At 36.2% G+C, this 13,049-nt stretch overlaps 2 protein-coding genes across 2 annotated transcripts; both read right to left on the bottom strand.

Annotated features, from left to right (window-relative positions):
• Positions 1-4,659: 4,659 nt before the first annotated feature.
• On the bottom strand, positions 4,660-5,592 carry LOC116113154 (receptor-like protein 52). The gene has a single exon (XM_031399315.1). It carries the CDS (start codon positions 5,590-5,592, stop codon positions 4,660-4,662), a length of 933 nt encoding a protein of 310 aa, XP_031255175.1.
• A 3,023-nt stretch (positions 5,593-8,615) lies between these two features.
• Positions 8,616-11,335, bottom strand: LOC116113147 (amino acid permease 8-like). Its single transcript, XM_031399304.1, has 7 exons — positions 11,224-11,335; positions 10,412-10,639; positions 10,208-10,301; positions 9,896-10,113; positions 9,568-9,707; positions 9,149-9,376; positions 8,616-9,041 (listed from the first exon to the last, which is right to left on the bottom strand). Exons 1-7 carry the CDS (start codon positions 11,333-11,335, stop codon positions 8,616-8,618), a joined length of 1,446 nt encoding a protein of 481 aa, XP_031255164.1.
• Between the last annotated feature and the right edge of the window lie 1,714 nt (positions 11,336-13,049).

Raw genomic sequence — 13,049 nt, 5'->3', positions numbered from 1 at the left:
CAGCTCTGAATAGAACTGCGTTAGGCTAGTGTCAAACTACACCAATCGGTGCACAAGGCGCTACGGTGATCTCAAGTCTAAGGATCACATGCACCACCATTCGTTAGAGGATTTGTTCCATAGACACTGGGGTTACCATCCATATGGAATCCTCTGGTGGGTCAGTCCAGTGAACTTGCTTATAGCAAACACCCATGTGTTGCACCAGGTTGTCACCAAACAACCTTGACAAGTGAGATCAGCACTACCTTTCGACAGGGTCTTTCAACACTATGATAGCCTTACCGTATTATTTGTGCCCTTCTTCAGAATAATACTAGGGTTACAGACGTTTCTAGAATTGCCACCATATGTGTTCATAGGGTTCTCACTATCAAGATTTGAAACACTTGATACCCTCGTCATGGTTTTACCATTCTAAGGACATATATCATACTAAAATGATGATTTATGTGATATAGAATAAAATGCATTTTTATTGATTAATGAACATTATTACTAGAGTCAATTCTACAATAATTGATTGGCTCTGGGTACCTACTCTAACAATCTCCCACTTGCACTACAGCCAATTATTCATGTATTTAATACCAAATGATCTCAGTGCCTTTCATGCTTCTGCTACAACAGAGGCTTTGTCATGATCTGCAAGATTGTCGTTAGTATGCACTTTACTGATCTGCACATCTTTCCTCTCAACTATTTCTCTGATGAGTGGAATCGTTGATGCGTTGTAACTACAACATGCAAAACTAGCAAGTGCACTAGTCGTTCAAGTAATAGAGTGAGGTGTATATCGTTCCCACGAGGACTGGTAGCTAAGCACTAAGTTCCTAACGTTAACAAGTTGAAGCAACCGAAAATCTTGGATTTGTGGGAGCAATTTGTAATTAAACAACAAAATAAATTTAACAAAGAATAATTCTTAAAAAGAAGCAAATGAAACACAGAAATTCATTTAAGTAAAACGGGTAGGGTTTTGACTTCGTTTGGATTATTTATGGTTAAACCTAAGAGTTACACTATTTTCACATTCACGTGCAATGGTTGTAAATCGGATTCACTACTATGATAACATACCCTCTCGGCTATGTTTTCCTATTCATCATTAAACATTCCGCACCCAACAAATTGAAGGTTAATAATTCTAAATCATGAAGCACAAGAATCCTAAAGATTTCATTAATTCTTAATCTATCTCTAGCATCCAATACTATAATGGTTATTACCCATGAAGCTTAACATGAATTATTTCTCAATCTCATCATGTTCATCACATACAACAATTAATTTCAGAGTAACACACAACCACAGTTTATTCACATGGAAATAGCACATCACATATTCAACCCATTTCAAACCCAACTACAATCAAAACCCTAACCCATAGAAGATTAGTTCATAGCTATTTAACAAAAAAAACGGAAAATAAAAGTAAACAGAATAAACATAATGAAACTGAGATGAAAGAATAGAAATCTCCCCAAAAGATGAATCTCCAGTCAAAATCTGAACCTTCTCCCTCACAATCCGAAAAACTCAAGCTTTTTCTCTAAGGAAATGTAAAAACGCTAAACCTAACCTCGGACTCTTACAAAAAGTTCCTCTTTTTCTTTTATACCTAGTCCTAAAAACCCAGTCAAAAACACGCACACACGAAACTGTGCGTTTACAAAACTGAAATTTGACTTCGCCGCGGCGAAGAATGAAAAATCCCAATTCGAACTGCCTAACTTCGCCGCGGCGAAGACAATTTCTTCGCCGGGGCGAAGCTTCTTCAAAAGTTCTGAAATTTACGAACTGCCACTCTGCTTGCCTCTTCGTCCGATTCTTCGATTTTCGACTCTCCACCTTGGAAACAAGCTTCATCGTGCATTGTCCTACTCCGGAACTCTCCTATCTTCTGAAATCCTTCAATTCTGAGTCAAAACTGTCAACTTTTGCCTTTATTCGCTAAAAGAGTCCATTTTAACCTGAAACACGAAAAGTAGAGAATTACGCACCAATTCAGGTAAAAATGCACTAGAAAGTACCTGAAATCCGACAAAAAGATCAAATAAAAACTGTATAATTTACGGATTATCAGAGGGCTATACCCGAGAGTACCCGAGAGATAGATTATATACTCACATGGCCAAAGGTTCCGAATCCATACATAACCGAGTCCGATCGGCTAGAATGAGTACAAGTCACGTAGAGTGGGAGTGAGTCCCAACCGTGCCTCCGGTCAGATGGGGCCGTGACTTACTAAAGAGAGTTAGTAGAAAAGAGTTATGAGAAAGAGAAAACAGAGAGATTATAAAAGAGAGAGTAAATGAGAATTGTAAGGAAAGAATCAGAGAGAGAGTTACGGGGATAGATGAGTAGAGGATTTACTTACTGAGCCTTAGTTATGCTCACCCCGTTGTTTTCTATGTTTTTGCAGGACCTAGGTGAGGACACAGTCGGATGGGCGTCGGCAAGCAAAGGGAAATGGCTACACTATCCACCTTGCCTTTGATGTTTTTGTATATGATACAGCTTTTGTATAAAGAATGTATATGTTTAATAAAAGAAAAATTTGGGCCCAACTTTTATGCTATTTTACATGTATTTCACTATGCATATTTTATGAGAATACGAGTAGAAAGCAGTCGTTACACTTGCAAAGCACTCAAAAGCTCTGCCAACAAAATCGTTGCCATATCATTGGTCTCTTCCAAGGTTGATATCTTAACCTCAAACTTATCAGGCAAAGTAACTAGGAGTTTCTCTATAATTCTCCTATCTGAAAACTCTTCTCCAAGAAGCCGAATCTGGTTGACAATCCCATGAAGTCTGTCTGCATACTCCTTGATAGTTTCGGACTCCTTCATTCTTTGGAGTTCGAACTCTCTTCGCAGGTTCAACACATTCATGCTCCTTGTTCTTTCATTACCCTAAAACTCTACCCTAAGATATTGCCAAATCTGATAAGCTGACTGAAAATTCATTATCTTCGTGAACAAGCCCTGTGAAATCGCTGAATGAAGACACATTTTAGCCTTGTACTTCTTTGTAACCCTCTCCTTGTGAGCTTTAATCTGCTGCATCGTAGGATTATCCGACAAAGGCTCTACTTCATAGTCTTCTTCTACAGCTTCCCAAAGATCTACGGCTTGTAGAAACGTGGTCATTTTTACAGCCCAAATATGATAATGCTCACCATTAAACACTGGTGGAGCAACTGGATTGAATGAATTAGAAGCCATTCTTACTCACACACCTCTCACAAGTCCCTTGAGAATTATGCTATGATACGAATTTGTTGTAGCATAGAACAATTAAAGCAAAGGTAATAGCAAATTAAGAAGATCAATTGCAGAAAAAAATTGATTCACCATTAATCAAACTGAACTTTTTTCTTCTACACACTCACACACTAGAAAGCGTTTAAAAGTTACAGAGCATCAAAAAAAAAAAACTGCAAAACAACTGCTTACAAACTGCACATAAACTAAACAATAACTGTAAAAAAAAACTAACAGCAACTTTGCCACCTTGGCATCACTTTTTAGTTGCAGTAGTATTTAGATGCACATCTACAACAGTATGGATGGTACGAACCTCGCTCTGATACCAAGTAAAGAATACTAGTCCAACAGAGAGCAAGAGTTGAATGAAAGGGAATTAAAACTTTGTATTATTCTCTTTCAACAATGGGATTAAATAGTTACAAGATACAGACTAATTACAGGAAGGAAAGATTATAGGAATCATGTACAACTAAGAAATATACAAAAGAGGAAATAAAATATACAAGGGGAGAAAACGTAGGAGACTAATAGCAATGATTTCGTAACAAGTGATGAGCTAGGATTCAAAAATTGTTGTCAGTTTAATTGATCAGATTACAATACTTAGAACAATTAGAAATGAGTTATGCATGCATACATGAATGATTAGTTGCCACCATATCATGTTCATAGAATCATGTTGTTTTCAGTATTTCATAAGAACCATTGCATGCCATGACTTTTGTTTGACGAATGTTTTGCAAACTTCCCCTTTCCTCCACTCACTGAGTATTTCAGCTCACCCATTTTCAAAAATGTTTTCCTCCCCCCAGGTTCACAAGGAGATCGTGCTGAGCAGTGAGTCACCGCTCAAGGTTGTGCCACGCGTCGACATCTTCTCATGTGTGTATTATGGCATATGTTCCAACCAAAAAGCAAAATGGCTTATGTTTCTTTTGTAATAGTCTCATGTTTTTGTTGTAATTACACAAGACTTGATCCTCTGTTTCCAGATTTTCGTGGATTATGCATTATATTTTTCCAAACTTCCTAATTATGTTTATGTACCTACCATACATATATTTCTGATTATATTTTCATACGGATTATTTATGTAAAGTATATTCAGGAAAACAAGATTTTAGGTTTCACAGTTTTCCCTACACGACACGTCTCGATCATCCGAGTCTTGTGGGAGTGCCCGGATCCTATGGGAAGAGAAGGTCGGGACGGGTCATGTCGTGTCATTCTCCCTCCATAAGCTTCTGTAGGATTACACCGACGAAGAATCTCCGAAACATCTCTCATGGAAGGCCTATCGTTTAGCAAGGTGCTTGTACAAATAAGTCCTAGTTTAAATACTGTGGTCATTTGTTCCAGGTAACCTGATTCCTTTATCTCCGGGTCAAAAACATCCATGATAGGCTTTTCTTCTGCATAGTGTCTCCATGCCCATTCTGCAATGTTTTACCTGACCTTCAAACGAGTTTGGCAACTCACCAGATAGTTTATTGTGGAAGAGATACAAGCTTGTCAAGTTCTTTAACGAAAACAATCCACTAGGAATAGGACCTGACAACTGGTTTATTGCCAAAGACAGAGTTTCAAGACTCGTAAGATTGGTGAGAGAATCCGGGATTTCGCCCATCAAGTTTGCTTCATTAATCCACAGAGTCTGCAACTTCTTTAACTTTCCAAATTCGACTGGAATACTTGCAGGTTTCATCTTCTCATTAAAGGCCAAACCCAGCACTTCGAGATTAGATAAGTTACCGATTTCTTTCGGAAACGTGCCGTCGAACTCATTTTGATAAAGATACAACACCTGCAACTCCGACAATCGGCCTATACTCGGGGGTATGTAGCCAGAAAAGTTGTTAGCCCCAAAATTGATGTATTGGAGAGCCGAAAGGCGGTCGATATCGTTTGGTAACGGACCCACGAAAAGATTCTGAGAGAGATCCAGGATTTCAAGTCTGGTGCAGTTCAAGATATCTGGAAACTCTCCGGGGATGTTGTTTACGGAAAGGTCAAGGGAGGTTAAGTTTTTCAGGTTGCATATTGTTGGTGGGATTTTTTGGGTGATGGATTTGTTCTGGAGCGAAATTTCGGTGACCGAATTTTCTATGCAGGTGATTCCAGGCCAGTTGCACGGTGATGACGTGGCGTTCCAAGAACTGAGAGATGGTGGATTTCCCAGTTCTTGCTTAATGTTGAGGAGGATGGTTAGTTCTTCTGTGTTTGGGAATTGAGAATTTACTTGGAAGGGTATGGAAATTAGAAGGAGAGTGAAGTAAGTATGCAGCAGTACTAGAAATGGGGAGGGTAATTTAGGCATTTCAATTGATTTCAGTTAGTTGCTCCAATAGAGTTTTTGCCGGGACCAACTGCAATTGCGATTTGAAATTTAGTTAGCCGAGGAGAGTGTGCGGGCGGGCTCATAAGTAAGGTTTTGGGAATCAAAATGACCCTAGAAAAGAATATAATTGCAGTTTTGCCACTGATGAAAATGGGATTATAAGATCGGTCAAATTTGGTGTTATGTTCCATTACAGATCAGCTGTATCCAAGCATCATGACAGGTGGGTTTTGCCTACCCGATATTGGAGAGGAATAAATCCAAAATCAAGCAGTTGGTTTCTTACTATCTAGTTACAAAGATGTTTTGCTTTTTGTAATGAAAAGAGTTCTCTTTTATTTAAAAAATATATTTTACATTAATTCTTTACATATTTTATCAGATCTAATCTAATGTTAGAAACCACTTTTTGTTTATTTTAATTATCTTACTCTGATAAAAGAAAAAATATTGACAATCTATTAAAATAATTTTTCCTTTGTTTCTTATAACTTTATGATTGTTGATTAAATAGATTAGATGGCATATTCCCACCAAAGGCTTAGTGAAATCTCAAATTAATACCTTTGATTGTATTTATTTTAGATTTTCATCCTTAAAATACTATCGTTTATTTTATTTCAACAGATTCTTAAATTTTCACTGTAGCACGATGCACGTTAGCACGCTAAAGTGCATCGACATTTTCTTTGGCAGAAGATAGGCTAATTTTAGCAAAACGTGGTTTACATTAATAGCATCTAAGCTACCAGTTTTTGGCTTTTTTCAGTCAATTCCAAAGTCCAAAATCACTTCTGAGACCACCGTTAGACTCCCTACAACCTCCTCTACAAAATCTATATCTTCACTTCTGAAACGTGGTTTACATTATTTGTTGTTGAATGTCGACCATAGATATGAGAATAGTATGTGATCCCAATCTTGGTCAAACTTTTCTTTTGAAACCATTCATTTCCGTGTACACCATTGCTAACCCTACCTTACATTTCTCTAATCCCATTTGTCCTGTTTCACCGCGCTTGATTATAATTTTCTTGATATTTTTTTCTTAATGACAATATCTTTGCACATGATCAACTGGGTATTTTTCGATACAAAATTAATTAAAGAGGCTTTTTTTTTTTTTTTTTTTAACATCAAGAGTGTCTGAACTAACTTACATCTACCTCAACTAATCTCTTGAAAACTTGAAATTGCTGGCAAGATAAGAGTCCTACCTCATCTAATCTTTTGAAAATCTGGAATTGCCAATAAGATAAGAACTCAAGTGGTTACCCTTATTACGTATTAGTATCTTGAGGGATTCGAACCCAGGAGTGCATAAAACCTCATTTTTAAGTTTTTTTTTTTTAATAAAGAAAAATCCTATTAACTGAAATAAATAAATGAGAATCTTCTAGATAGAAAATTACTAAATTAAATTTATAAGAAAAAGTATACAAGTTGTTTCACGAGGAGGCTTATTTTTCCAAATTCAATAAATGATTTAATGATTATACAAGCCAATAAAGCTCAGCATCAGGTGAACCAATCGGAAGAAAACTGGGTTTCACACCTAACATTTAGAGAAAAAAAAAAAAAGGTCTTTTAATCTAGATGCACGCACTTTTTTTTTCTTTTTTTTTTTTGGGAATCTGAAATCAAAACTCAAATTAACAGATAAGGTCTTAACTCTTAAGTTACACTGTTACAAACGTCTTAATTAATGGAACTTGAAGGGCTAGTAGGTATGGACAGCCTGGTTCCATACCTACAAGCCCTTACCTAAGTAACATTTGACAGCCTCCCCATATGAGTAATTTCTCTCCAGAGTGTGGAGCCCTGTAACAATCTGCTAAGAGACCGGCTGTGTACAATGATATGGCTGAGAAAATTAAAAGAGTTGCAACGCCGGTGATCCATCCCAGCTGTGCCATCCGCCAGGCCAGTGACAGCACTCCAGATCCCACTATGGCTGTAATTATATGTGCACTTGCAGTCCGCACAGTCCCTGTGTAACCTCGCCAAATTAGAATTATATATAGCTTCAAAAGTAAAAGTTAGTTTAACTGGGAATATAGTTTTCCCCACTGTATTAGTGATGTTAAATGCAATTACAGACCTGCATTTACAAGGACTATAAAGTATTCAAGTTTGATTAATTATCATTGTCCTTTAGCCATTACTTCAGCGAGGGTAAATTAGAAAATGTGGAGCCTAAGCAATGAAGAATGCTTGCATCTGGTTTTGCTGGTCAAATCTCTGCCAAGAAGCCTCGTTGCCAATAGATGATAGGACCCTATTATGTATATTTGACTTCCTTTTACCATGCAAGGAAACGCTTGGCCACAAGTTGGTTTGGGTTTAACATAGTTATTATCGGATCCTCATTGAAGAACATGCATGCTTTGTTTAGATATGAAATCAGATTATGTCAAACACAAAAGGAATTGGGATGGTGTACGATTAAGACTAAGACAAATGAAATGGAACGGTGTCAAGTAACACGAACCTTCAGATATTATTTGTTATAGAATGTTGAATATAGATATGAGAATCTTGGTCAAACTTTTCGTGGACTGTCTTTTTATGTTCATTTTATATATATATATATATTTTATCATCAAGGGTGACCAAATCATAAATGGTCAATTACTGACTATTATAAAAGGGCCTTCTTCCATCCTTTTCAACTCCAAGATAAGGGCAATTCCATTATTAAACAGTAAGGACTTGCTTGGTGTGATTTAATTCTGAAAACAACCCAAAAACCAAATATTGAGTTTATTGCTTCATAGTGATCATTAGATTATTCTCATCACGTTTAAAGTTTGTAGAAATTAAATATGTAAATCATGTTTAAACACTCATCTTTTAATCGCACACCAAGCAAGTCCTTACTGTTTAATAATGGAATTGCCTCATCTTTGAGTTTTGATTTCAGATTACTTTTTTTTGTAATCTGAAATCAAAACTCAAATTAACAGATAAGGTCTTAAGTTACACTGTTACAAACATCTTAATTAATGGAACTTGAAGGGCTTGTAGGTATGGACAGCCTGGTTCAAGCCTTGAATGGAGCCACATAATGCGGCCATGGCAGCCAGCAAGCACACAACGTTCAGAAGCTGGAGACTCAACCATTTGATACTTCCTCTTTTAAAATTTTTTCTCACAATGTACATCTCCACAGGGAAATAAACTGTCAAGGGCCAGTAACCAATGGCTCCAAGAAGTGCAAGTACTTCATTGAAGAACGGCAATGCCATGGAAATTACCGTTGCCATTACCACAAATATCGTTCTCCAACTTAACCTGAAGAGATTGACGCTAAACATTGACTTAATCTTGCTGATGTTTAGAGGGTATTCGTGGCCGATGAACTTTGAATTAGGCCACATCATGCTAGCCCTTGACTCGACCGAGCTGAATACTGGTTGAGCCACTACCTATTTATCCAAAGATTCACTAAAAATTAAGGACATTTAATTGGGAGAAATGTGAGCAATTCCGGTTGTATTACGTTTTATGAGACATAAGAGGATTAAGAGAAAACCTGATATGCTCCCATGAGGTGCACGACAATGAAGAAATTGGCTAAATCAATCAACCAAAAAGGCTCGTAAAATCCAAAGCCAGTCAACATGTTGCCCGGCTGATGGTTCCCTAATGCGGCGTAGCCAAGGCAGCCGCATACCATGTTCAAAGTTGTGGCTGTAAACGTAGCTATTACGTTAGCCTTCTTCATAACTTTGTTTGCTGGCGGTGATGACCTCAATGTGTTCTAAACATTTATGGGAAAAACATAAAGACATACATTAGAATGATTTACTACAAAAGTAAGACTTGCAGTTAAATTTAGACTCACACCATACATGCTTAAGTTCAAATTATTTCCCCAGCGATGCAGAGCCGATTAATGGGAATTAAGTCTTGACAATTTATCAAATAGTGGGTGGTCATAGGTTCGCTTACTTGGATTTCAATCAGGATAGGAGAATATGCGCAAGCAAATGTCATGTCCCCCAGTGCTCTAAACATCCTCCAAATTTTCTCTGCAGCAGTTAAGTCCAGCCCAATTTCCACTCCTGTGAGAGTGGTCTTTTCTGCTTGCCCTGTTCAAATCTCAGAGACTTTTATGGTAAGGAATATATGCTACTGCTGTTTGTTGATATATAACAATCGTTAGAGCCCATCATTGGGGCCTATGTTCATCTATAACCATAGTAACACTCCACCGAATAACAAGAAATTAATAGTTAATTGGTAGAAAGAAAAACACCCAACAAATTAACTCATTTACCTGAAACAATCTTTACAAATGCCAGCCCCATTCCAATGCCTGAATACGAAAAAGACATGATTGCAGCGACGGTGGAGAGCCATGATAGCTTATGAAAGTTTGGGATTTGAGACAAAAGAATTTCAACAATTCCAATTGCAATCATGTATTGATTATTGGATAACTTGCATGGCGCTCCATGGCCTTCTTTGTGGAAACAATTCGATCTGCGTATGGCCCTGAAAGTTTGTTGAAAAAAATTAAATTGAACATAGTAATTAGCTCCAGCTTAATTAAAAAGTTAATTAATGTAGCTTAATATGATTATCTTACTCCATGCTTATTGATGTTGTGATGGTATAGCCTACTAGCATCCCAGTCAGGAGTATAAACTGGACCAACTCACAGACCTTGTACTTGTTTCCACCTAATAAATATAAACCATCCAGAAAAATCAAAATCAGATTCAATATAACTTTACCTTGATGTGATTGGATGTAATTCTTACTTTGTATTGTACGATATATCTAAACTTACCTAAGTAACATTTTACAGCCTCCCCATATGAGTAATTTCTCTTTCCAGAATCTGGAGCCCTGTAACAATCTGCTAAGAGACCGGCTGTGTATAATGATATGGCTGAGAAAATTAAAAGAGTTGCAACGCCGGTGATCCATCCCAGCTGTGCTATCCCCCAGGCCAGTGACAGCACTCCAGATCCTACTATGGCTGTAATTATATGTGAACTTGCAGTCCACACGGTCCCTGGGTAACCTCACCAAATTAGAATTATATATAACTTCAAAAGTAAAAGTTACTTTGACTGGGAATAAAATTTACCCCGCTGTATTAGTGATCTTAAATGCAATTACAGACTTGCATTTTCAAGGACTATAAAGTATTCAGATTTGATTAATTATCATTGTCCTTTAGCCATTACTTCAGCGAGGATAAATAAGAAAATGTGGAGCCTAAGCAATAAGAATGCATGCATCTGGTTTTGCTGGTCAAATCTCTGCCAAGAAGCCTCGTTGCCAATAGATGATAGGACCCTATTACGTATATTTGACTTCCTTTTACCATGCAAGGAAACGCTTGGCCACAAGTTGGTTTGGGTTTAACATAGTTATTATCGGATCCGGTTTGGGTTTAACATAGTTATTATCGGATCCTCATTGAAGAACATGAATGCTTTGTTTAGATATGAAATCAGATTATGTCAAACACAAAAGTTACATGCATGAAAAGTATAAAATTAAATTATACACGGACGCTTGATCCATCAAAAAGAAAAAACAAAATCATAAGTTGAAGGCATATGTATATAGGAGTTAAGACAGGATGAATACCAGTTCTTTTATACCTTCCATCATCATCAATCTCCCTATCTGCCACTTTGCTAATATCCATACTAGATTCACAAGATATCTCTTCTTGAATATGTTGAACTATCTTGGCCATATCATAATTAACTATGTTTACTTGAACAAGCAATGTGTACTTGGAAAGATTGTACTATTCAGTGGTCGTTATATGAAATAATCACAAAGTTGATGAATAACAAACAAAAAATTGGCTTGCGTTACTAAAGGGAGGAGAAACAAAAGTAGTTCTTGAAAAAATTGTTTTGTTGAGAGTATAGTCTGAGAATGTGCACTATCCTGGCGTCCTAGGACTAATATTTGTACTCCATTGAGAATGCAGTGCAGGCAGACTTTTTATTATGTATCTAAAGATGTTGCCTGCAAGGTTACATAAGCTGAGGTGTGAATTGCAGGCCCTACGGTTCATTACAACACGTAAGTTAATACAATTGGAAAATAGGACACTCATTAGTCATTTGCCACATTTCAATCATTTCCTGAATTGTATTGAATAACTTTCGCATGTTTACCGGTGAGCATTTATTAGGGTCTTATCTTCTATTACTGACACTTTTCTACTTTAGTTAAGTTGTATTATATTTTCTGTTAATATTTAACTAAAAAAATGGAAATGTCCTTACTTATTTATCTTTATAAATTTTTTATTATTTATTAACTAACCAAAAAGTCAAATATTAAAAAGTTAAAAAAGAAAAAATAGTTAACTCCAACTAAAAACTTAGGAGTAATGTTATAGAATTGTTTAAAGTTAAATAATCTTAATATTTATTTATAATGTCATTAATATCTTATCACTATTAGTCAATAATCTATTAAATTTATAATGTTTTTCATAACACAATATTTTTCATTTTTACTAATTAACATAAAAAATCAATATTCCTAATTAATTAAATAAAAAAAGTTAGAAAAAAAAAATATTTTTACATTTGAACTAATGAATAATCACTTTAACTTAATTAAATTTTAATTTATAATAAACTATTTAAGGGTATTTTCATCTTTTTAGTCAAATATTAACAGAAAACACTAATTGAATCTGATGAAGGGTGAAAAAGTGTCATTTTGAAACTTAACGGGTGGAAAAGGTCATTTTGCCAAACATTGGGTGGGAAAATGTCGCTCTCCCCTTCCAAATCCGTTTACTATGCCAAATTTAACCTAATCAGAGTTGAAAAAGTAAATTTCTTTTTCTCTCAAAATATTGGGCTTTACATAAATTAAGATATTAAAAATAATGATTAGGAACCCAACCCAAGGTGTCACCCTGCCAAGGGGTCAAAATGGTTAAACCGATGGTCTAACATAAATAAGTTTAAAATCTAATAAACATACCTCTAATAAATCTATCAGTCCCTATATGTTTGAATTCTATCAAACACACCCCTATGATAGTTAGGGTGTTGATTTTTCCAGCCAAATTCTGGCTGATTCAGAGTCAAAAATTCAATCTAACACCACCTCCTAAACCATTGACCTCTTTCAGGTTGTATAATACATTAGATCACATTCACATTCAATCGCATGGATTTTAGTTAGCATTGCTTCCAAGTCGCTTACTTCCTGGTCGCTTCTTTCAGTTGGCATGCACTTTAGGTCACATGCTCTCCAGATCATTGTTGATCACATCTATCTACAACTCGCATCCATTTGAGCTTGCACACATGATCGCAAGCTTCAAATCGCGTAGGCATGCATATCGTATTTGTTAGTGTATGCCCTTGAAATCAGTCATGTTATCGGTTTCAGGGCAATAAATCTTGTAAATATTCTTTTAAGAATGGAAGAAA

The sequence above is a fragment of the Pistacia vera genome, unplaced genomic scaffold (genome assembly GCF_008641045.1).
Source record: "Pistacia vera cultivar Batoury unplaced genomic scaffold, PisVer_v2 Contig121, whole genome shotgun sequence".
Classification (NCBI taxonomy): Eukaryota; Viridiplantae; Streptophyta; class Magnoliopsida; order Sapindales; family Anacardiaceae; genus Pistacia; species Pistacia vera.
This window is presented reverse-complemented; position numbering and strand designations above follow the sequence as displayed.